The sequence below is a fragment of the Crinia signifera genome, chromosome 1 (assembly GCF_055691185.1).
Source record: "Crinia signifera chromosome 1, ASM5569118v1, whole genome shotgun sequence".
In the NCBI taxonomy this organism is placed as follows: Eukaryota; Metazoa; Chordata; class Amphibia; order Anura; family Myobatrachidae; genus Crinia; species Crinia signifera.
Window position 1 is genome coordinate 192,609,499 of NC_139217.1, and position 26,471 is coordinate 192,635,969.

The 26,471-nt window shown below is 39.8% G+C and overlaps 1 protein-coding gene across 9 annotated transcripts in view; it reads right to left on the reverse strand.

The window, feature by feature from the left end:
* Positions 1–356: 356 nt before the first annotated feature.
* Positions 357–26,471, reverse strand: part of PDLIM5 (PDZ and LIM domain 5) — a 190,068-nt gene continuing 163,953 nt past the window's right edge. For 8 of the 9 annotated variants that reach the window (XM_083179095.1, XM_083179096.1, XM_083179087.1 and 5 more), the window contains 5 exons: positions 21,038–21,212; positions 13,831–14,011; positions 8,423–8,543; positions 5,062–5,177; positions 357–4,087 (listed from right to left, as the gene is read on the reverse strand). In XM_083179095.1, the coding sequence (XP_083035221.1) occupies positions 3,998–4,087; positions 5,062–5,177; positions 8,423–8,543; positions 13,831–14,011; positions 21,038–21,212 (683 nt within the window). In that variant the 3' untranslated portion in view covers positions 357–3,997. The remainder of the gene's footprint in view (positions 4,088–5,061; positions 5,178–8,422; positions 8,544–13,830; positions 14,012–21,037; positions 21,213–26,471) is intronic. The other variant, XM_083179088.1, reaches the window with a different exon arrangement.

Sequence of the window (26,471 nt, forward strand, 5' to 3'; positions counted from 1 at the left end):
TTAACAGGGAATGGTCTTCCGTGGTCACTAAAATAATCCGTGACTAAATAATCCTGGATACTGTATTTATAGAAGAGTATGTATTTCATAAACCAATTATAGTGTGTTACATATTGCATGTATATGGGGGATGCAAACTACTGTATGCATATGAAGGACACAGCTGAACCACATGTCCAGTACATATATCAGACTCCTGATGGCCCTTAGAATATAATATTTATAAGCTAAATTCTGTAAATAATATTTTTTTTGTTTCAACCCTATTAAAATACAATCTGTAGTGTTACTTAAAATGATATCATGCAGAATTCAAACCATTAAAGTAAATAAACAAAAAAAACATGAGTATACAGTTCTGTTTAAATATTTAAAACTTGATTTATTGAAAGAAATAGGTGTAATATTTGTATACTAAATGTGTGTGTGTTTGGGTGTGTGTGTGTGTGTGTGGGGGAGATGTTGTTAAACATTTTTGTCAGGACAAGAAATTATCTTCTAGTAAACATAGTACTTAAGTATAAATTAACAATTTGGTTTATTCTTTTGAACACTGATCCAATAATGTTTTATAGTTAACAATCATAAAAGACAGAATAAATAGAAAACAAGATTTGCATGGTTATTGGCCTATGCTAACCGCACATATGGAGATATCTTTAGCAGTATCTTGCAATAATGCCAATATTATGATGTTCGGGGTCTATAACAATTACCGATATCAGTGTATTATCAGATATGACCTCACTAACAGACGCCAGTGACAAAGGAAGAGATACAGCTACCCAGAGTGCAAATGACCAGATTCCATACAACTTTACCATGTACTAATTTGGTAAATATTCTGTTCATTCAAAAAAAAAACAAAAAAAACAAGTTGTACCATGGCCCGATTCAGACCTGATCGCTGGGCTGCAAATGTTCAAAGCCCAGCTATCAGGTAAACACCGCCCCCAAATGGGAAATGTTGTACACATCCTCAGCTGTGAATGCGTTATAGGGCATGCACACTCGGGGAAATCCATGTGTAATCACTCACCATCTGATGTATTTCTCCTTGTTCACAACCTCCAAGACTATATCGGCGCTACAAACACCGTGGGGAGGAGGCCGCTGCTGAGGTCATCGTCCCTCCCTCCCAATGGCCAAGGAAACAGCAGAGTTTTTCAGGGTTCTCCCAGAAAACACCTTTTGCCTGTCAAGTAACTTTCGAAGGGCCTTCATTCGTAGAGGGACCCCATAAATGTGCACTGCGGACCATGCGCTGTCATTCCATAATGGCTTGGTCTGCGAATTCACAGCCCAGCGAGTGGTTCTGAATCAGGCCCCATGTGTGTCTTGCCTTCTGTGATCTATACAATAATATTTAGTGTATTCTTTGAAATGGTCAACAAAATCAAGTAATGATGTGTACAGACGGTAAGATTTGGCTTCCGAGGTTCCCGATATAGCATGCTTTTTTAGGGCTTGCGAACCGGATGCGCTGCCGATGCGTGCTCCTGTGTGAGCGCATTTCGGCAGCCAGATAGAGAGGGCAAGACTATATAGTGCAGATCTGCACTATATAGTCTAAATTGTGCCCCTCTGGCATGCCGTGAGATGCGAGTCCCGATGCGATCTGATCGCGTCGGGGCCCGCATCTCATGGCAGGATCTGCCGTGCGTACACACCATAAGATATACTCTTGTATTGTTACAGAAAGATAAACACAATAAACAACAGTAAACAATATTTGATAAATTAGCCCAATTTGTAACACTAACTGCCATATACCTGTACATGTATTCATATTGTAGAAATTACTTTGTGAGACAATGTAACACGGAGGGTGGTCAGACTGTTAAAGTCACAACTTCATTTTATGTAGAACATTTTTGGGTCAAATTTCAGGATTGTAATCCTATTGTTTCTATTACATAAACTAGATTTGCAAAGAAGGTGGTAAACATAGGAGCATGCAGTCACTGTACAATGTATGCTGTTTGGTTTTTATTTCTTTCTGCACAGAAGTGACACAGCACAACAAAAAGCAATAAGAATAGAAGTAGGATTTAAGAATGAATGTACTTACTAAAAAGTAGATGGCACCTCTGAAATATCACTGATAACATTTCTAGAATACATAAAATCAGGACATCTACCAGTATTTTCATTTAAAAAAATAGTTCCCTTTAAAAGACCGCACAAATGTAATACTATTAGTCCCATGATACATTTGTAAAACATATGCAATTTTTTTATATACTGTAGTGCAAAAATTAACAAAATAATAAAAGCATTGTTATTTATAGTTTAAAGACTATAACAAATATTTGATGAAATATATGTTCACAATTACAGAGTAGGAACTTTTTACGACGGACAGAACTTTTTTGTGTGTATATTATTGCAACACTTTTATTGTAGTATTGATATGATATGGTTCACACACTTTAGAACGTTTAGAGTATATTGATAAATTTTAAGTCCAAACATGACTATTTATCTATGCCATGCAATTCACTTTATACTATTTTGCCATTTATGTCAAATATATTATTTTTGACCACCTTTACAGTTTTATATATCTACAAGCGGCTTATTGAATCACCCTTGTTTGTAATAGATGATAAATATCAAACTACACACTTTTGCTTCCTCTCATAAAATGGGGACATTGGACCAACTTTAATGCCAATCCCTCATTGCAACTTAAATCACAAAATGTCATCTTAATTTATGCACCATGATTGCTTACTTTATTCTTGGGTAGGCCAATGCCTGACTATGGTCACTCCATCCTTTCTCTATTCTCCGCACTCTCTTAACTAACACTTCATTTATGGCTTTTCTTGGATTGGACATAACAAAACTTGGAAAATTGATCACTGCTCATTTGTCAAGTTTTGTTCACTTATGCAGTTGAAAACATTAGACAAGATTACACAAGATTTGTTTGGTTACTGCTAAGATCTTTAACAAATGTTTTCCAAGAAAAAAACACCACAACACACCAAACAATAACAAAAAAAACTTGCCAGGGGTCTAAGAAGTTTCACCATTAGGCATGATTTGTAAGCAGTTTGATTTTACATTGATGCAAGGAAAAAAGGGAAACAAACAGGAGCAATGGACAGTATCCTGGCATTACACTTACAAAGCATAAAGCCCCTCATATACGGTGCGATAGCACTGTGCGCTCATACTTTTTGTACTGCCCGCGGATCGCATGCAAAACACACGCTTGCGATCCGATTTAGTACAAAATGCACGGGTGCTATCGCACCGTGTATGGGCACCTTCAGGGTAGTGAGCCCTTCCCATTATGTTTAGCAATTAATGTGTTTTCATTTCCTTCCCTCTACTGTTTCTTTACTTCAAGCTAATTATAACAATGTTGCAATTGCAAATATTCCTTGGTCATACTCTTATTTATATTGGCAAATCCTAAAAATAATCAGGAAGCTTAGTTTTAATAATTATCATAGCATAGTAACATATGTAATGCATTTTAAGCTCAAGAAATTAGTAATTCTACATTTACAAAGTCATTTGGGAATCTGTTTTTTAAATTATAATCTTTCTATACAATGTGTGTAAACTTTATAATTGTATATTTTTTTTAAAAAGCATTCCTATAATTAAATAAAAAGACAAATAGTTTGTTAGTTTTAGACAATACCTTGTCCTGTCGTTGCTAGACTAACATATATCTCCACGTGTGGTACACTGCATAGACTGAAGATGAAATCCTTATAAATATACTGTATGAATGTATTTGAAATAATAATAAAACATTGGCTGTGCAAATTATTCTCATATACAATAAGCATTATTGAATATTTGTACAAAGGTGTTATACCTCATATATTGTATCAATTATTCATAGAGAAAAGTCATAACCCTCAATCTACATTATAATGGACTTATTTCAAAATTTCCTAACATTGAGGCATCTTTGGTAAAAAAAAAAAGGCAGAAACAAAAGAAAAAACTCCCGATGGTGTTGAAGACGACTTCAGATGTTAACAGCATGAGCATGCTTTTTGCACAGCGGTTTATCCTTCTTTGAGAAAAAGGTTTGTCCCTCCAAACTCTCACAGCATACCTGCCGGGAAATACAAAATACAATTACATTTTTAAAATTGTTTTACGAATCGTAACATCTTACGTAACAAACCTACTTTTTTTTTCTAATCAGGGGACAAAAATAACTTTTTGAGGCAGCTATCAGGGTGGTGTTCTGCCAATACTTGGGTTGAGAAATAGGGGAAATAAAACTTGATCTGGAGGAGTGAGTTTTGGATTTTTAACATGCATTTTTTTGCAGATTCCCCCATGAATAGGAGGAACACTCTATTTCTAGACTTCCCTCTTAAGGTATGATTACTATCACCTGCTTTAAACAGAGGGTCATGTTAGGAGGTATGCAAAAAGCTGTTCCTTACAAACCATTTCTCCAGTAACTATTTATGATTTCAGAAGCGGAAATTCTAATATGAATTAGATTGAAGCAGGGTCGTCGAGAGAGAGGTATGCATGTGGTCCCATCGCACAGGGCCCTGGGAGTAATTTGGAATAGTACTCAGTGGCTGGTAATGCCGCTTTAATGCTGTTTGCAGTGTGACAAGGTAGCTCTCCACATTTCTTCAGCCACAGGCCCTAGCCCAGGGCTGGGCAACACCGGCCCTCCAGATGCTTTGCATTGGTTTTGCTATGTGGCCATGCTGAAACTGATACAAGGCATGCTGGGATGTGTAGTTCATCAACATCTGGAGGGCCGGTGTTGCCCAGCCCTGCCCTAGCCCATAGCATGGGATGAGGGGTTTGCAGTAAGGCCAGCACTGGACACTGGGAAGAACTGCTGTGATGCTCGATTGGAAAACAATGTCTAGTTGCTCTGAATCAAACATGACATTTTTCATTATTCAGTATATAAATAGTTACAGGAAGGTCCTATAGTAAAGCCACAGTACAAAAGACACACTATCAGGCTGTCTATGGTCTCTACAGAGAAATGTAATATAGAATATAGCATGCTACTGATAATTATCTTTTCTGGTACAGAGATCCTATACTCACAGAGCAGACAAAGCAGGTGTTGTGCCAAGTATGTCCCAGTGCTTCCAGAAACCGGTCTCCAGCTTCAATAGGAAACTCACATCCATGACAAATGGTACCAAACAGGGAATAATAATCTAAACAAGATATTGAATATTACAATGAATTAAAACAAAATATTAAGTAAGAAATCAGCTGTAACCACAAAATACAAGTAAAAAAAAAAGAAAGTTTGAGAATTGCTAGAACATATGGAGTAAGATGCCAGGGATTAACCGAATACAGATTTATTTTCATACTGGTCCAATGTTGCTCTACAGCTAAACGTGACTACCACATTTCCAGTGAGGTTATCTTCTTCCTCCTCCGCTCTACAGTGCAGATGCTGCAGCTATGATAAGATGCAGGCCTGCTTTTTATATTTTATAATATGAAATAAAAAAAACCCAGGAGACTACTTATATACAGAGAGCACTGTATCAGCAGAACACTAGTAACGGTAAGAATGAAATAACTTTTGCATGGGGCCTGCAAGGCTCTGGGGAAACATACTATCCCAATGCATTACAGTAAATCTTGTAAGCTTGTTCCAGAACAGCTTTGGAAAAAGAATGAGTAAGGGTCAAGTGTTAAACTAGTATAAATTACAGGGGGTCCTATGTAAGAGGTATATGAATTGTTTAAATTACAGATTAAAAGCTGTAGAATAAGGAAGACTTAAAGATGCCAAATGATCCTGTTCATGGTTTCAAATGACACAAAAGGTCTATAAGTGAAGTGAATACCCAACTGTGTCATGTAACAGTAACAATAAGTTCTGTATAATATAATCAGTTGTTTGCTTAATTAGAAAATACATTTATAGTATTGGATTTTTGTGGTGTATTCCATCTTGCTTAGTCTATTTACAGGATGCTGTCACTTCTGTTTATATGCACAAATGCCTTCCATATATATTATTAATGGAGGAGCATCAAAGCGAAACCCAATATAATAAATCGGTACTTATATGTTAGTTGGGCGCCCACTAAGCTATTTGCTTAGTTCCCCGCATGTCAAATGATAACAATAAATTAGTTATTATGCAATGACAGAAAAAAAATACTAACATTTTAAACCAATTCATTCTGTGCAGATGTTTTACTGGATAATAAAATGGGCATTAACCAAGAAAGAAATTATCACATCACAAACACAGAAAAAAGGCGTAATCACACCGAATTGCATGTAAAGAACAGTATATTAGCCTATATGAGTTGAATCTATAAGTACACACTTGTGCCATCCTGGTTATTGGTACAAGAGATCAGTCTGAAAAAATGAATATCATTCTATTATGCCAGCAGTTGCATTAAAACACCATTGGTAATCTTTTTGGAATGTTACATTTCTGCACAGTTATGCCCTCTCAGTTACATGTGGAGATGCAAAGGAGCTACGTACGACTCGGATTCAGATGTACATAATATGGCTTTGTTAAAAACATCCAAAATGACTGATTCACGGACTAAAGATTTTTTTCGGAGCGCTTTCTAAATATACATTTTAATAATTTGCAAAGAGGTAATTTTATTCATAGCCAGCCTAATTGTGAATACATTTGAATAAGTGAGATGATAGGAATTAGAGAACTGAGGGGTAGATTTCTTAAGCTCAGTGATGTGATAAAGTGTCTGGTTTTTATCACCGGCCTATCAGCTCCTACTTTTATTTTTCAAACCAAGCCTGTGACTTCACAGTTAGGAGCTAATTGGCCGGTGATAAAAAAAAAAAAAAGACACTTTATCACTTCACCGAGCTTAATAAATCTGCCCCTGAGTATTTTTATTAGGTTTCAAATCTTCCAAATAGTTTTTATTTTGTGCCCATTGCAAAATGGTAGTAAAAGAGATTAATGCTATATTTTGAAGGAATGTTTGTTTGCACCTTCCAGTTGAAAAAAAAAAACAAAAAACGAAACAAAGTATTAAAAGTCATACCAATGATCCAGAACTGCTGTGATTAAGCCATGAATGGGACTGAGCTAAGCTAAATTTTCAGTGTTTTCAATTTTAGATTAGGATATTTCTAGGGTGGTAGTACGGTTCTGCAAGGTTTATCTTTTAGTTCTTGCATTTTCCTCTATATTTACTTATAACTGCCTTGGAAGGGATAAAGTCAAAAGGTTGACAATTACAATGATATTCATAATGTTGATAGCACAATGGGGGTTATTCTAGTTCATTCTTTCTGACAAAATCCTTCTTAGATGGACAAAACCATGTGCACTGCAGGTGGGGCAGATGTTACTTGTGCAGAGAGAGTTAGATTTGGGTGGGGTTTTTCTTCAAAGTGAGATCTATATTGCAGTGTAAAATCATGCAGTCAGTATTTTCCCAGCACAGAATCAATATAACTCACCCAAATCTAATTCTATCTGCACATTTTACATCTGCCCCCCTGCAGTGCACATGGTTTTGTCCATCTAAGAAGGATTTTGTCAGAAAGAATGAACTAGAATAAACCCCAATGTCTTCAGTTATGACATCAGCATTGTTAAAATGTTGACAGGAATTTCGTAGTCTCAATAGTCTAATGCTGTGGATGGAAAAATTAGAGGAAGGGACAGCATTAGGGATAAGGGAGAAATACTCACCTGAACACCAGAGGATAAAAGTTCTAACAATGGCCTCTAGGACTGAAAATTACACTGCTGGAGCTTCTGTAGCAGTAAGTCATCGGCTTCCAACAGGGATTAGAAAATAACTTTCTATCGTTCCAACATTCTATTAGTGTCCACATGATGAATTTCAATATGGTCAATGTTGACATTATGGGGTAAATTTACGAAGATGAAAGTTCTATTAAAGATGGGATGTTGCCCATAGCAACCAATCAGATGCTATCCATTATCTTCTAGAAATTGCTAAATACATATAATTATCTGATAGGTTGCTATGGACAACATCCCAACTTTAATAGAACTCTAATCTTTGTAAATGTACCCAACAATGCCAAAAATGAGCACTTATAACTCTGCACATTCCCAGGTACTACTACAATGCAGAGTCTTACTGTATGCATGGAAAGTGCATCTACACTTACAAGGCTGTAGGGCATTCTCACATAGACAACATTAGCAGTAGGCATTTGGACACAAATGCAGGCTATATAGCAGGGCTGGGCAATTGCGGCCCTCCAGATGTTGATGAACTACACATCCCAGGATGCTTTGCATTAGTTTTGCTATGTGGCCATGCTGAAACTGATGCAAGGCATGCTGGTATGTGTAGTTCATCAACATCTGGAGGGCCGCAATTGCCCAGCCCTGCTATATAGAGTTGGACAAAAGTGTACACCTGTTAGCCTTGTGTATTAAAAACCTCTGTGTTCCGACACATACCTGTCTCACAGTAGGGGTCTCCATCTTCCAAATGGAAGACACTGTTACGAATAGGTGTGTGGCAGGCTACGCACACAAAGCAGGAGACGTGCCAGGTCTGCTTCAAAGCATTGATGACTTCCTGTCAGTTAAGAAGAAAGAAGTGTTGATCAATAAGTGATTTGGATATAAATGGTAGACAGAGGGTTATTGTGTTTTGCACTTGACATATTACAGGAAAAATGCTCAGCTTTCATTAAGGAGTCTTAAGGACCTGTTACATGAGAATCTAATTAATTATTGAAGCACCCACAACCGCGCTGACACTTCATTTTTTTTTAAGTGTTTATTTCTGGTAATTGTGCAGATTAATTTTCTGAATCAATAAATATATGATTTTCAAAGTGTTAAGACATTCTATTCCCATTAAATGATCAGCATCATAACATATATTGCAAACAAGTCAAGATTAACAAATTATTAAATAAAAAAAGGGTTTTATAAACTGGTTTATAACTGGATGATTTGAAGACCTCAAATCCCTCAATACTGTATTCTTTGAATGATTTTTAAATTTTTATCCCAATAAAAATCTCTCTATATTAATAGCAGAACAACTGTATTAATTAACATATTTCTATGATGCCATTGTCTGAGCATATACCAAATTAAAACTCTTGATCCATAGATTTGCAGAATTATACTGGCATTGTAATTGCTTTGTTTTGGAGTTATGTGGCTAAATGTCCACCGGCCATTTACAATGCCTCACCATTGTGAATGTTGGTGAACTCTCCCTGCGAACCTGCTGGCTGACTTGGAACAGGAGACCTGTCGGGTGGTCTGAAAACGGTGACTGTTTGCAGCCACCCAATTAGGGTAAAATGTTCCACCCAACAAACTTTTGCCTGGATGAAACAGCACATCAGCTAGTATATTTACCATAACATTTTTTTTAAACAAACTGTATTCATTTATTTCACAATAAATGTTTTATTACACAGTTTTCATTCAAATAATCGATGAGCACTTCCAACCTGTTTCAGTCACAGATTAGTGGCAGCAGGGCCAGTGCTGAGGTGTTTGGCACCCTCCTGCAAACTTTAAATTTGTGCCCCCTCATACATACCGAAAAAAAGATGTGTGGTCTCACAAGGAAGGGGCATGGCCACACAATAGTACTCCCAATTCAAATTATGACACAGAGTAGCACAATCTTATTCTCATTACACAGCACCAGAGCTGTAACTCTGGCAGAAAGGGAATTGTGACCCCCACCACATGGAGAGTGCGCGCCAAGGGCACGCGCTAAAAAATGCAGGGGCAAGGCCACATAACATTACCAATAACACTATTACACATTATGCCACAGTAATGCCAATTACAAATGATGCCACACATTGTAATGCACCTTACACATTATGCTATGTGCAATGCCCCAAGTACTCCTGCTTATACACATAATGTCACCAGTAGTGCCCCTTAAACAATGGCCCAGTAGTGCCCATCGCATTATGCCCCCAGTACTGCTGTGTAATCCAGTCCAGTCTAGCGCCGAGCCCAGCAGAGCCTGCATAGGCGTGGAATTGATTTTCAAATACGACACAAGCTCATAAGCCAATTTGAGCTCCCGGTTCGACAGCCAATTAATAACTGCAGCTGCCAGACCACAAGCTCGGATAGCAGTGGCGACTGGCAAATGGCGGTGAGTGGTGCTTCCAGATGGTATACCCACAGTGCAAATGGGCAGGGCACCGCTGGCACACACCTATTTATGGCCCTGAACAGCACCTTTTTCACATTACACTTCACAGTAGTGCACCTTACACAAAAGGTCCACAGTAGTAGCACTGCTTTTACATATAATGCCCACAGTAGTAGAACCCTTACACATACATAATGTCCACAGTAGTGGCGCCACTTACATATAATGACCACTGTTGGCTACAATAGTAGCATTGCTTATACATAATGCCCAATGTATCCCACAGTAGTAGCATTGCTTATACATAATTCCCACTGTTGCCCTCATTAGTAGCGATGATTATACGTAATGCCCACACAGAAGTAGCACTGTGTAATGCTCACACCAGTTGCTGACAGTAGTAGCACTATGTAACGTCCACACCAGTTGCCAACGGTAATAGCACTATGTAACGCCCATAGCAGTTGCAGACAGCAGTAGCACTGCCAGGGGCATAGAAGTCAGTTGATGCAGTGCTCTGTGTATCTGGGAGGGAGCTGATGCTGCTACTTGTCAGTGTTCTGGAAGGTACCAGCAGTGCCACTTTCTGTAGAGCACAAGGATATGTGTGTCCCTGCAGGAGTACAGGGACACATATTATAACAATAGGTTTGGGGGGCACCAAAATGATATTGCCTCTGGGTGGCTGGGATGATGCACAGCCTGCCCCCTTCATTAGTGGTCAGTTACCTTCTTCCTGGCATTCAGCACCTCCAGTCTCCATTGCGTCTGCTGCAAGTGCAAGCAGACACTTCCTGCTCCTACTTCTTCCTGGCTGACCACTCTCACTGACACCAGCAGGCAGCAGCGGCTCATAGTGGTACACTCAGAGCTCCGCTGTGCTGCCTATGTGCGCGCGGTGAGCCCGCAGACGGCGCCGCTGCCTGTCATATATTTTGACAGGTGCCGGCTACGGCACCCGGCAGCAATATCAAAGGAAGTTGGCGGGCAGGACCCAGGGCATCTCTCAGTGCCGGTGCCTACCTGCTTTGCAGGCTTTGCTGAGCGAATAGCACCGACCCTGAGTGGCAGCCTCATACCTACTCACATTTGCACAAACGGCAAAGTCTCTTCAATATTTTACAATTCGCATATGGAACTGTGAATGGATAGCAATTTCCGATCCATAAGCAATTCAGTCAGAATTTTGCACTGGGCATTTTTTCTTTCACACCTGGCTGCGGCTTTCTTTGCACAGTCCCCTGCAAATTCTCTGATTAGCGATCCATTCTGAATTAGGACCAAAGTCCTTACTTATTTACATCACTTGTGTGCCTTAACAGCAATGCCATACCAACAGCAGCTCTTTTTACAAAGCAGTTAGGGTGCCATTAATGAACAATTAGCTCTACAAGTGCAATTATACATGTAATTAATATAGAAAATTGCAACTAGCCAAGACTACTATTATTCAAAAAGCTACCAGTATGCCTAGAAATAAAAAAAACTTTATAATACCCTAAATCTGCATTGCTGTTAACGTGCTAGATAATATTTATTATATATAGATAGATAGCTATATATTTCCAAAATGCAGTAATCGTGCCCTGCACCTTTAAAAAAGGCATCTCATTAGATCGCTGGACAAATAGTTATGAAATGTGTTGAGACTGGTAGAAAGAAAGATGAAGTGTTACAAGTTTCCTGCACTCTTACAGATGACTATTCCAGCTGGGCTGGATACGCCGTCGAATAAACATTAGTAACAGACAGTTGATTAACGTTACATCTGAAACGGCCAAAGTCTTTGCAGATTTCATCTGACCCATCTATAAAACACAATCTATGCTAAAGGGTTGTATGCCTATTTATTATATCATTTATGGCTTGTGCCTGATCATTTCCAGCTATACCAGCAGAAGAGTCACTGAAACGTCATCTATCTACTGTCTAGAAAGAAAGAAAAAAAAGCACTTGGGATCAGTACTAATGGATTCACATCATGTAATGTACAATATGCCTAATGCTGTTGTCCTAAATTACAAGGACATTCTGTCTAAAAAGGGTTCTGGAGCAGACGCAGGGAACGTGGCTGCCTAATTAAATCTCTATTATTTAAGCAGTTGATTTGCAGATAAGGCACTCAGGCTTACACAGACCTACGCCTCCAAATCATTACGGTAACACCAGATCCTAGTAGCTCAAATGTCTGACTCAAGAAAGTGAATAGCCTGCGGTGTCTAGTTTGTCTGCTGCATTTGCTATTGTTGAGAATCACAACAAAAATATGCCAGCGTGGTGATATAAAGGGGAGAAAAACATTTTGCCATTATTCATTTAAGAGGACAACGGTTTCTTCCATATTCCCTGATTGATCAAGCATATTATGTCTTTTGTTTTAGAGGCAACAAATATAAAAATAATAGTTTTTATGGCATTTTACCTTCTAGCCCCTCAATTTGAAATTTTACTCAGGATCACTTTAATCCTGCCCTGGTTTCAGATGCTTTCTTAAAAGGTTTCAGGTGCCCTAGGCTAATATACATGTATATCTGCTTGTAATGTGCGTGTATAGAAAGGTCTACAACTGGTATATAGAATCTAATGCTTGTGGCAAGTGAAGAAGACATTGGCTTTAGGCTGACCAGCTGGCGCTGTAGCACAATGTACATAAAGTAACGGTTCCATCAGTAAGTTGCACTAGCACAGCCATCTGAGACATAGCTTAAGAACTTTACCCCCCCACAGTACAGTGGGACGGGTGATCGATAACAAGCATGGAATAAATGATGCCTTCATTTTATTATTCGTTTGTTACCTCCAAGGGCCCAATGCCCCCACCCCAGTCACAGGCTCTGGGCTGCTGCCTAATTAACCTATTGGTTGATCAGGCACTGTCTGAAACTAAAGAAAGTACTGAAATAAAAGTTTCCTAATGGACGCATTCACCTTTCTCATTTCTCTAATCAGGTGCCCCTCTTTTCACCTAATGGTGGGCGCTCACCATTGCAGATTCGCAATGATGAGCAATGTTTGGTGACTACACATGCGTATATTTTTTTGTGCACATGTACAGCCGCTTGGTGCGAGCAGCCACCTCAAATTATTCGTCTGCCGCTTGCACACAGCACCGTGTGAGTGTGGGCAGCGGGCAAGCGGTCACACCAATGGGAACGCCCAGTGTTTCATGGGTGTTCCCATTAAAACACTGGGAGTTCCCATAGTGATTCGGCGATGATGAGGGTGAGGGGGATGGGCAGTTGACGTCAGCGAATAGAGGTGTCTTAGGTCTGCGAGCGCTGCAGAAATCATTTGATTATCGGCGACCATCAAATGATTTCCTCCCTGCACGCAAGCTGCAAATGGATGTTTATGCTGGAGTTCACCGTGCAAGGGGGGCCAGCCGGCGGCGTTTGGTGGACTCACAAGACTGAAAAATTCGCAGTCTTGCAAGTTAAACAGAATAAGGTACAATGCCTCAAGATCTAGATGTTTTCAAGTAATCCGCTCATGTTCTAACTTGGAAAAATCATTCTAGCTGAATATGTCCAGATGTTCTGTGATCGATTCTGTGATGGGGTAAATAAAACACTAAAAAGGACCCATCCAATTTATATGGCATGTACAGTAAAGCCAAAAGTAATTGGTTAGTCTTAAATATTTATCTTCCTGCATTTTAGTATTGCTTGACGATACTTATTTTGATAATATGTTATGTATCTCATTCTTTAACCATTTTACTTACCCCAAGTATCTTTCTCTGGCAACGGGCACAGTCTGGTGCAAAGAACTTCTCATAACAGATTTCACAATACAACTCCCCTTTCTCTTGAACAAAGCCCATTTCCGCCATGCTTTTCTTGCAATGAGCACAATTGAATTCTTCTGGATGCCATGATTTACCCAAAGCCAACAAAAATGGTCCTCTGGTATAGAGAAAACAGGTGGATAGTTAGTCTTTGCATTACTTTCACTAGGCCTATGTACAGTATACAGGATAAACATATCATACAAAGCACATTTCTTTATTTTGTACGGTATCAGAAGAATTGTAGCAGCTACAACACTTTATACAAATAAATAAATTAAAAACATATCTTCCATGTAATATGATATATATATATATATATATATATATATATATATATATATATATATATATATAGTAAATATCTATGAAATTGGCTAAGAGAAAGATTATTACAATATACGTACTTCACAACAGCCTATTTCCCTCATATACTATTGCCAGAGTCACACCATGTCCCATGAACCAATCTTCTCTTTGTTGTTGTTGGTGGAATGTGCATCTTCGTTACATTAATTAAACAATCCAAAGAAACAAACCACTTCACGAGACTACGCAGATTACATTTTAATTTGATATGCAACACCATCTATTAAGTGCTATGATTCGGCTGCCACAGCATTTTAAGCTCATTTCCTCCATATACAGACCCAGTTGTACACAGATATACAAGTGGTGCAGACCCACTCTATGCATGCATGCATACATACATACATACCACAATACATAGACAGAATATATATATATATATATACATACATACATACATACATACACACATGAGAAGCCCACTGCATACACACACACCCCAACACCCACCCACAGAGAGCACTCACCAGAAGAGGAGGAAATCTGTCACTGCTGAACTCCCCTGTGAGCGGAACTGCTGCTGCTCAAGCTGTAGTGGTATTGTTGCAATGCATTGCAATTGAGACAAATATTCAATTGAAAAATGCCCTCACTGTACCTCACTCTGCTTGCTTGCCTACCTCTACCAGGCCTCTTGTGCTGCATGGTGTATTGAGGCAAAGTGTAGGAGGACACATACTGTAGAAGTATAATATATATATATATATATATATATATATATATATATATATATATATATATATCTTCTTTTTTTAATTTAGTTTATTTCATCCCTTTAACATGTATTGGTATTAAAGGAAATCCACAAAAATTAGATCAATAAAGAAAAGATCTTGGTTTAGATGCGTTGCATAGTTTCTATGACCATAATTTCAAGGCTGCTCAGGCATTTTATTTAAGCAGCCATGTAAGTTAATTAAATTAAAGTCAATTTGTGGGCTAAAGTGCTCCCCATTGGCACCCTGCAGAGCTTCCACAAGATGCTCCAGGTTTGCTGCGCGTTTTGGCATCTGGTAGGGTTGTATTAATCTTTGGATGCTTCTGATCCCTATCAGAAAACTTGGTTTGGTACTTATTATCAACAGTATGTCAACAGTAATTAGGTCGACAGTCAATAAGTCGACCACTATTGGCCGATAGTCAAAAGGTCAACACATGAAAAAGGTTGATGTGTAAGGTCGACATGGTCAAAAGGTGGGCACAAGCAATAGGTCAGCGTGGGAAAGATGGACATAAAAAAGGTTGACATGGGGTTTTCAAAATTTTCCTTAAAAAAAACAACAAACGGTGGTTCTTCATACTTTACTAAGTGGGCAGAGAGATTATAATAGCGAGAGCAGCGAGGCATCGTGCCCGAAGCATGGCGAGTGTAGTGAGCCATTTGATGGGACGAGGCACACTTACTGTGTCCATGTCGACATAGAAAACCATTTGAATTTTTTTCATGTTAACCTATTGCTTGTGTTGATCTTTTGACCACGTCGACCTAATGCATGTCAACTTTTTGACTATTGACCAATGGTGATCAACCTACTGACTGTCAACCCTATGACCCATACCCCTTTAAACCAAGCATATTTATGCTTATGTCACACTCTGTATAGTCTGTGGTTCATTCAATACCAGCACTGGACTAGGCATACATGGGAACACCCTGTTACAACCCAGGTACGCCCTTTAACCATGAACGGAGATGATCAAGAAGACCTTTGCCTTGCCTAAGTACAGCGGTACGCGCATCCTGTTCCCTAGCATGTACAGTGCAAACACAAGCAAGATGGTGAAGATTCAACACAGTATCAGCCTCTATGTACAATGTTAACCTTTTACCATTTTCCAGAAAGCCTAGAAACTCTTTATTTCCCCACACATTCTGTTCTATACCTCTAGCTATACATTCTGAAGAAGAAAAATATATTTTATAGTTCACATTAAATCTCAATTACTCAACTTCTCACAATGAAATGCCCTTGAGACTGAATGAGCAAACACTGACCTAACTTGATATGCCCATCCACTCTGCATGCACCTTTATACACCAATGTCCTGTCAGCTATGTATACAGAAGCAACAATACAAGCCCTTATGTATAACAAAGTGCTCTCTTCACTGAGTGTCAGCGCTGGCTAATTTAACAGACTCATTAACAAAAGACTGACACTGAAGAAGACAGGTTTTCCTGTTCCAGACAGGATTGAGTTTCTATCTGTATTAAAAAGACAGACACTGCTACCTACAAAATGGAACCTCGAGAGCGTGGAAATGTTACGGAAAGGAATATTAGAAGTAAAGCAGGATACAAAAGAAAAAAAAAGTCTTCAGCAACAGAATCCCTGCACAATGATGGCTCTCTAAAGATTACAGTGCTGACATTCTCTGGTCAGAAAACCAAGTTCAACTCCAGGTGAATAAGGGATTATGCAGAAGGCAGAATAATCAGAGTCACGCTCTAGATCACCAACCCTTACATAAGGTTACCATCCATATTATGAAGCATGACAAACTGGAGTCCTAGTTTAAATATGCAGAGATGGTAAAAAGAAGTGTACATGGTTATGGTTAGAAATTCCTGTATGTCTATTTGAGAATAAATGATGGCTAATCCTCATAATGTATATTAGAATGTGCTGTGTAAGTTCTTTCATCTCCCCATCTCACTTTTCATATGGAGAACATTTGTCAATACTCCATACAGCATTAAGTGGGCTAGGAATGAGGTTAACGGACTCTAGAAAATATTTGCTTTATATTCTTGAACTATCTACATTAAAAACAGTTCTGTTTAAATGACTAAATAATCTTAACCATGCATTTCTTTTAGTAGCAAGGAAATGATAAACGTGTATGAAACATACATACCTTACCAAAAGCTATTTAGGACATATAAAAAATAAAGGGGGTGGGGGGTGTGAATCAATAATTAATTGTATAACAAAAAAAGGTTTGTTATCAGAGGGATCGCGTCTGGCTTTGCATTCTGCCTAGCAAGGCATCCATGTCCTGAATTTAGTTTGGCTTCACAACAGGTGTTCTGAATGGTCACTTGATACAACTGCCCCCTTTATTTCAAGGTATTGCTGCCAACAAGGGCATGACCTGTAATTGCATTAAAGCAACCAGCTGCAGTCATTTAAACATGATCTGAGGCAATGGACTGGTATGTTGTAAGCATGAAAAAGATGAATCTAGTTTTGTAATATACTTTATAAAGTTTTAACAAATTGTAACAACACATCTCAGTGTTTTTTTTTGCTTGTTAATCAATTAGAGTAGGGTCATTCACATTACATTTCAGGTTCATTTTTAGAAGATTAGCTGCACCACACACAAAAATTAAGCTGAAATTCAATATTTTAAATAATAGAATAAAAATACATGGAATAGGTAGTCAGAATTAATGCTAAGGAAAGCAATAAAATTTATACTCGTTCGTTAAATGTATTGTTTATATCAGGCATGGGCAACCTGTGGCTCTCCAACCGTTGTGAAACTACAAGTCACAGCATGCCTTCCCACAGTTTTGCTATTAGGGATTGCTAAAACGGTGGCAATGCATGCTGGGATGTGTAGTTTCACAACAGCTGGAGAGCCACAGGTTGCCCCAAGCCTCGTGCTACAGCAGAATGGACATATGAACTGCTAATTACAGTATTATATAATAAGATTGTATACATTGAAGTCTAAACGTATGATTGACATGTACAAACAAACTGAATAGTAACAAAACTATATTTAAAATCACTTTTGACATGTAACTCACATTTCATTTCTGTCCCCAAAGGGCTCTAATAGACATTACTTAAACCTGCAGAATCTATGTGAATTAATAAGTGTTGGCCCAATTATCTTATTGACATAAGCCCCATATACACTAGACAAGAAAGTAATGGGCCCCACACACAGGGCGACATTCAGGCATTTTCTGAGTGATTTTACTAAATCACTCAGAAAATGCCTGAAAACGCATGTAAATCGCTCTGTGTGTAGACCACACAGCAATTTAAATGCGTGGCACCGCCATTTTGAATCTGGCCAAGATTCAGAACGGACAGGTCAGATAATTTTACTGCAGTCGCTCAGAAGCTCCTGCACATCTCCCGCATGTTTGGCGCGGCAGATGAACAGGGCCTCTGTGGACGATGCGGCCCCCCAGACCCGCCCTCGCAGCACTTACGAACCCCCCTCCTCCACTTGCGGCACTTTTGACCCCCACTCGCGGCACACCGACCACCCCCTCCCTTCCTCTGCAGAACTCACCCTGGTGGTGACCTGGTCGCAGCAGCGTTGCCGGCGGTCCTGGTCCAGGTCCCCCTTAACCATTGGTGCGGCAGCAGTAGAGATTTTTTTTTAAATGGCCGCAGACAGCCAATCACGGCTTGCCACATCATTGCCCCACCCCCTAGAGCTGGCTATATTAGCCAGCTCGAGACAGGGGGCAACCAGTCCGACGGTGGAGGAGGAGCAGAGAAGAGCTCCAGAAGAACAAGTCCAGGGAGGCGGTATTTAATTATTTTTCTATTATAGACAAAGATGACACTCTCCCAGGCTTTGAAGTCTTTTTTATTCCCCTGAAGTCGCCAAAACACTTTCTGTAAGAGATTTGAAATCTCTCATGCCGAATCTCCTATTATGAATCTCTGGCACAAATCTCTTCGTGTGTAGGGACCTTAAAGGATATCAAAAAGTGCCCTTCTGAGATCTTTTACTTTCTTGTCTAGTGTATACATTCCATATTGTTAATGCACGCTCCCGACCACCCCTTCCCCCATCTGCTGATCATGCGAATTTGGCTATATAGCCAATGATCCGCATGTTCAGCTGGTCCCGTGATGTCACTGATATGATAAGGTTCATCAATATCCTTGAGTGTGTATGTTTAAAATGGTTTGCTGGGTGCGGACAGATACTAACTAATGCAACTAATAGAGCATATTGGCTAATGTATATAAAATATTTCACCTAATGATGACAGCTGCCAGAGTGCTAAGTACCACCACTCTGATGTCCTTGATCTCATATTGGTAACTCTTCCCATCATATTCAACATTGAAGCAGTTATCAATGTTAACTACATAATCTGAAGACACTACATTCTTTTAGCAGCATAAAAATACTAAAATGTTAGAGGTTAAGTGAAATGTAAAAAACTGAGCTTGTTCCTCACATTTTGGTTCTAGTAAAAAAATAATAAAGAAACTCAAATTGGATTGACACTCATAGTCCATCTAAAATAATTAAAACAAGCTACCTTTCCACCGCCATCACTGCTCCAACTCTCACACACACATATCTCATTTCTGAATCATCTAACTGCTGGCTGCACTCTTATACAGGCTCTGATATCACTATTAGCGATAATGAAATACAGAAATAAGTGGATGCACAACTTATATTATAGATAAAGGAAATCAAAGTAAGTGTAGGATAGCATTGGGAAATTCACAATGTTTTATTTTCTTGGGGGTAAAATTATACCGGGATTCTCTTCTCTGTGGCGACCTCTTCACTTTTGCGATCGCTGCACTTCCCTTCTGCAAGCCTGCACTCCTTAAATTGGTAATTTGTTTCCATTCAATTTATTCTTCCACCCTATTACTACCCCATTATCATCCCCCCAACATGCCCCTTTCGCCATCCTGTCGATCAGCTCATCCTATTTCATTATTAACTAAAATATCTCATCACTATTCACTGAATCCAGTAACTACTCTATCAGCAGCAATCAATCAGTGGCTCCCAAACAATGCCCACTTGGTACCTTAACAGTTCAGGTTATCCTTACTTGTGCAAAGTCTGTATAATCAAACTGACAGAGGTACTATCTAATTTGCCTGTCCTTTATCAGGATATGTTTAAAACTTGGATCTGTAAGGGTGCCTTGAGGACCACATTTCGGGAACACTGGACTATAAAACAGGCACATGCATTGTTTGGTGACCTGAGTTGAACCAGACTTTGGTGCTCTAACTGGGCTGAGCTCACACCATTCTGGAGCATCAATCAAATGATGTTGGTCAGAGAAGAAAGCTCATTACAGAGCTGTCTATTGAGCACACAAAACATAACACAACATTAAACACTACTCAGAAAATGGACAACTATCCAGAATCACACATATCATGGCTGCCCAGAAATGCCATAGTATAATTTAAATAAAACATGAAAAAAGAAAAGGTTCCTAAGAAATACGGTTCCTTTGATTAGCAATGGCAAGGTGGCATTCCAAGTTTGTCTATGGAATGACACCTCATTTCACTGGAAAACTGCCCCATGCCCAGAGCGACACCCAGCCTTGTTTAAAATAAATCAACAAAATTAGAGATGTGTCCTCCTAAATCTTTGCTGCGGTCACGTCAAACATCACTGGCGTGTTATTTTACTAAATAGTTAATTATTTTCTACAGGATGCAGCTAGGATACACCAAATAGGAATTTGATATGCACAAATTGTCTATGACTGCATAAGTAGTGCTACAATGCAGTGGATGCTTCTTTTCAGGTCTATGGATTTGTGCTTCATTTACGGATATGCTGCATATCAAATTAAATCAGTACAGTCTCCCGATGCATTCTAGCAGCATCACCTTGTGACTAAGAAGCATTTTCATCAAAATAAGACAGCAAACGCTACTGGGGTCGCACAGGATCTGTCAATCCACTCGTGACAGGCATCTCCCACTGTGTGGTGTATTGATGCTAGATTTAGGAGGACACATTTATATGTGTAGAGTTATACCATGGTCCATAACGAAGCCCAGAAGATCTTAGAACATACCGAATGACTAGGTTACAGATGGCACACATTGGGGTGCGGGTCCCAGCAGGTATATGTTCTGCCCTCTGGAATAGCGTGTCTTGGTCATCCACAGGAGGTGGTGCAAATGGCTTGTTATTGCTTGCTGGTTTTACTGAAGGTGGTGGATTTGTGATCCTTCCAGTTAATGGGGCTGCTGAAAAAGACAATTTAAACACTTACATGCAGCAGAGGTTTGGAAATTGAATACTGATTTATTTATATTTCAAACACACAAAACAGCACTAAGTATTAATGCTACAAATGTATTCATTTCTGAGTATAATAATCCAAAAGAAGGAAGAATCTGTTGACATTTTAATGTTATTGGTTTTGCAGTAATGACAAAATAAAACAGAACACAGAGAATATTACATTTGTAATCAGTATCTATTCTGGATTAGAGTATCACCCAAAAGAAGGATCACAGACTTGTGGAGCATTGAGACTAAATGATGGCAATACACTAGGACAGACATTCCCAACCACGGTCCTCAAGGCACACCAACATTGCAGGTTATGCAGATATCCAGGCTTGAGCACAGGTGACTTAATTAGTACCTTAGTGATTCTGATTAAACCATCTGTGCTGAAGCCTGGATATCACTAAAACCTGCACTGTTGGTGTGCCTTGAGGACCATGGTTGGGAATGTCTGCACTAGGACTAGGTCATACACTAGGACAGTGGTTCCCAACCCTGTTCCTCAAGTACCCCCAACAGTGCATATTTTGCAGGTCTCCACACAGAATCACAAGTGCTATAATTAGCTCCACCTGTGGATCTTTTCAAATGTGCCTGAATAATGAGTGCACCTGCCGGGTGACCTGGAAAACGTGCACTGTTAAGGGTACTCGAGGCTCAGGGTTGGGAACCACTGCACTAGAACAATATAATTCCAACCAGCCTACATCTTTCACTATTACCGAAGCCCAGTCAGTGCTGGAGCTAGGATTAGTAGCAGCTGCCATGCTGCTCCCATCACCCAGGCCGGAGGGAGACCAGAGCGTCTACATTTGAATTCCACAGTGGTCATCCTCCTCTCCCCCCCCCCCACAGGGACCCACAATCTCCTATCCCTGTCAACTGGCATCCACAAATCACACAACCTACAGCAGCCCCCCCCCCCCCCAATGGTGCTTTTATCTTTTTTTCCAGTCATCTCTCTTCAAAGGCTGACACATTATTTATTTACAGTTATTTATATAGCGCACACATATTCCGCAGCGCTTTACAGAGAATACTGTATTTGAACATTCCTAATCAGTCCCTGCACCAGTGGAGCTTATGATCTATATTCCCTACCACCACATGTACACATTCTAGGTATTCTAGGGTTAATTTTGTTGGTAGCCAATTATCCTACCAGTATATTTTTGGATTGTGGGAGTAAACTAGAGTACCCGGAGGAAACCCATGCAAGTACAGGGAGAATATACAAACTCCGCACAGTTATGGCCATGGTAGGAATCAAACCCTCAGTGCTGTGAGGCAGTATTGCTAACCATTACACCATCCACATCTCCCCCTATAGCACACTTTTCATTCACGGCACACAAAACCAAATCTGTTTCAAGCAGCAAACTTTGGCGTAACGCATGATGACCATAAACTCCATTCATTATAATAACCTGTTTGACTAATACAGTACATACACTGAAAATGGAGACTATTGCAGTGTATTGCACAGTAGCAACATTTGGCACAAGCTTTCTCATGCTTTTCCATCATCTATTACCCTCCAATCACGATCACCATACCAGGATCCCTGCACGTGATAAAAGGTCTATGATGGAAAAAGGTAAAACCAGGTGATCCTTTGCTGAAAGTAAACGTTTCAAACTTAGAAACAGGGCTAAACTAGAGCATAGTTTTCTTCGTACTGTACATGACAGATCAGTTAATAGCACCTTCTTCAAACAAAGCTCATGTTTCTCTTTACAATTTAATATTTAACTTTCTATTATTTTCTTCTCCACCCTCTTAGTTTCATGCTGTAAGCACATTATTTGAATAGTTGGCATTTACAAATCACCTGCACTTGTCTCACAATGTGCTTTGCCTGGTGAAGTCAAATGTTTGTATCAGTTATGACAAGATACATTCCTGTGGCTTGTTGTCACGGATGCAAAAAATAAAGATGAATATAAAGAGAGAAAATGAATAGTGCATATAATGGTTACCGCAACTGGGAGATCCGTGTACAGTGTCCTGACCTGACAGCTTCACTGTAAGAAGCAAATTTGAGGGGCAACTTTGTTTACAGTTTATAATTGTTATATTTTCACTCCCCAACTGTACTCATGTTTAATGAGGATCAAAAGATGATGGAGCAGGGAACTTTGGGGATGTGGCATGATCACTAAGGGGTGTGTGGATCAGGGTGTTCCTTAATAAAACTCAGGGGAGGGGTTATTAGGTGACATTGGTACCAACTGAGGCACTTGAAATTAAGGTGGTATTTTATATATTGTAAGTGAAAGGTGTAGAAGTATTGGGCTCCATTGAAAACAGATATTAAATTCTAAAGGCATATCTCGTTTAGTATGACAGTAATGCTAACATATATGTTGCCTGTATTTAGCAAACTTAATTGTCCAGTGAGGTCCTTTGGTGCTCCCTTCTCACTGTCAACTTCCCCTGTGTTTCTGGCAGAACAGACTATCACTGGCTGCAATGGGCTAATAAGTAATGCTAATGCGCGACATCAGTCTCTGCATATGTACATTGTGGAGGCTACACTGAAGCTAGAAAGACTTTTTCGGACTTATCTTACTGCTGTGTGTTAAATACTCAATGGAAGAAAGTTGTTATGGCTCATTCTTAAATTAGTCTCTTAGTCTGCTTAATGTAGATGCTTTGCTCTAATATAACCTAATAGAACTGCTGAACTCAGACTGAGAAATCCATTAATGCTACAAAGTGACCATAGGGTATCTAAATCATGCTCATCATTTAGAAGAAAAACTACAAAGCTATATACCGGTACAACCATTTTTATTGTGCTTACAATGAGCACATTGAGTTTCATGGTTGGAACACTTTTTTCTCATCTAATAAAAAAATGCTAGAAATGCTTGTGATGAATTCATCCTTTAGCTTTTATGCAATATGGCAGCATAAGACCCACCAGGATGGGCCTTATATGGACATGTGACATCATTAATTAGATCCTGGAGATCAGGCAACATGTGCATGGTGCAATTTCAGTTGTTTCAGGCTGATGGTAGGGTTCTGGTGCTGTGCTTTGAGGCCATGGACCCCATTTGTCACAAGGCACTTTGCTGGCAGGTGGTTTTTCCATAATGGTATGGGGTGTGCTCATGCGGCATAGGTTTGGTCTACCTGAAGACATCATTGATTAGAAACTACTAAGATGCCGTGTTTGGTGGCCATTTGCAGCCCTTCTTCATGTACCCAAACAACAATGATAAAACACCAGGACATCGCACCAAAGTTATGACACTTGGTTTGAGGAGCAGTCTGTGGAGTTCTGATGAATGGTGCGGCAAGAACCTTCTCCCAGAATATACCTAATCATGCATTTATGGGACTTGGTGGAGAGGTCCATTCCCACCTAATATGCTGATTCTATAAATATCAGAGTGCTTTGAGAGGTTATCTAGACAGCAAGGGTCACCATCTCTCCAGAGGACTTCCATCTACTTTGCAATAAATTCTGCATTTTGCCATGCTGAGGCGTGTAATATGATATTTGGCACAAATCCCATGACTTTTGTCACAATGAAAAAAAAGTGCCATCAGCAAAAGTTACCTGCTTCTCCAATCACACAGTATGTAAAAGAAAGAGAGAGAAATGCTTTTCAGCTGAGTATATGAGGAAACTGTCAGCTAATGTGGTCGGAGAAACACATCAAGCACTTTGAATTACTGCGTCCAGCTCTACCTTCACTACTCCCAAGCCAGCTCCTTCTTCCACTCGATCAAGCCTGATCCTTTGACGCCCGCTTCTTCAGGCCGCATGCTGGGAGTGACCCGCGGCGATCTCCGCAGCAACTAACAGGCCGGTGAGTGACGTCCTTCCTCGGCACAGAGAGGTGAAGTGAGAGACAGGATACTGCTCCCGACGGAGGCTCCAAGCACAACAGAGCCCCGCCAGTTGTATCGGACAAGGCTGCTTATCTCCCATTCAAGTAACATCTACTCCTCACGGACGTCAACTCACATATCCATGCGGGCTTTTGGAAATATAACAACCTAGAATGTTTTGCATGCTACTTGGAAACTTATGAGGGCCTTAAAGGCACAGGAACTATATAATTAAAGCTTCTAAAAAGTCATTAATTTATTGGCTGGAGATAATTTGAACTGGTTCAATAAATTTGATGGATACAGGACCTTTCACTTCAAAGGAGATTGTGTGATTCAATTATATGATTGCGAGCCAACATAATTGATGGATTGTGACTATTGCTGGATATCAATTGTTTTTATAGATTTTATTTTATATGTATGGTTATATGTGTAATTAATTAATTTTTTTTATAAAAAAATCAATAGATCAACACTGCGCTCTCTTTTATTCTTGTTTACTCTGATTTTTGGTTGAATTGATCACCGTTGGGAGCAGCACATTTGGCTTTCTAGAGCGGTGATCATCTATATTTAATTTTAATTTAAGTCATTAGTTTTTGCGCATGACATACATTTTGTGTGTATATTGGTTGAGTATATTTAACAATGGCCAATATGTTGACACACATTAAATGATACATTGTACAACCGGGTGATATATCATTCCTATGCATGCAGTCATTGGCCAGGTCATCCTGGCGCTGGAAGCAGGAACTTGGGTTTTCAGGGTAATTGGGATACAGGTATAGGACTGCACGATGATCTGGACACAAGGGCACAGCTGGGACAGGGTACTGACTAATACCAGGAGCAGAGGCGCAGGGTGTAACCCGATGGTGGTCTTTGCCAGGGAACCCCACAAGGGGCTTTGGTCCTCGCTGCACCCTATGAGCAGGTTGCGACCCTCTGTCCTGGTCCCCTGATCCCAAGTGTTGGGTATCACTGTCGGTCTGGAAACTGGGGGCATGGCCTGGGAGACAGAGGTAGAGTCATTCTGGGTACTGGAAAACTGGGGACTTGAGGTACTGGCCGTTCCGATGACACTGTGAACTGTGAACACAGCTGGGTGATGAGTTCACATGACTCTGATAAGGGTCTAACCTCACGGATGGTGTTCACCAGGGACCCATGCAAGGGAGTATGGACTTTGCTGCACCGATGGGCAGGTTGCGGCCCTCTGTCAGAGTAGTTTGCCCTGCTGAGGGGTAAACTTCCTGCTGAGGAATGCGTACTGAGAGGTCAGTGATGGTTTGGGAACCAATGGTTTACAGTTATGGACTGGGACGACCTGGGAGCTGAGCATCCGAGTCAGCCTGGAAGCC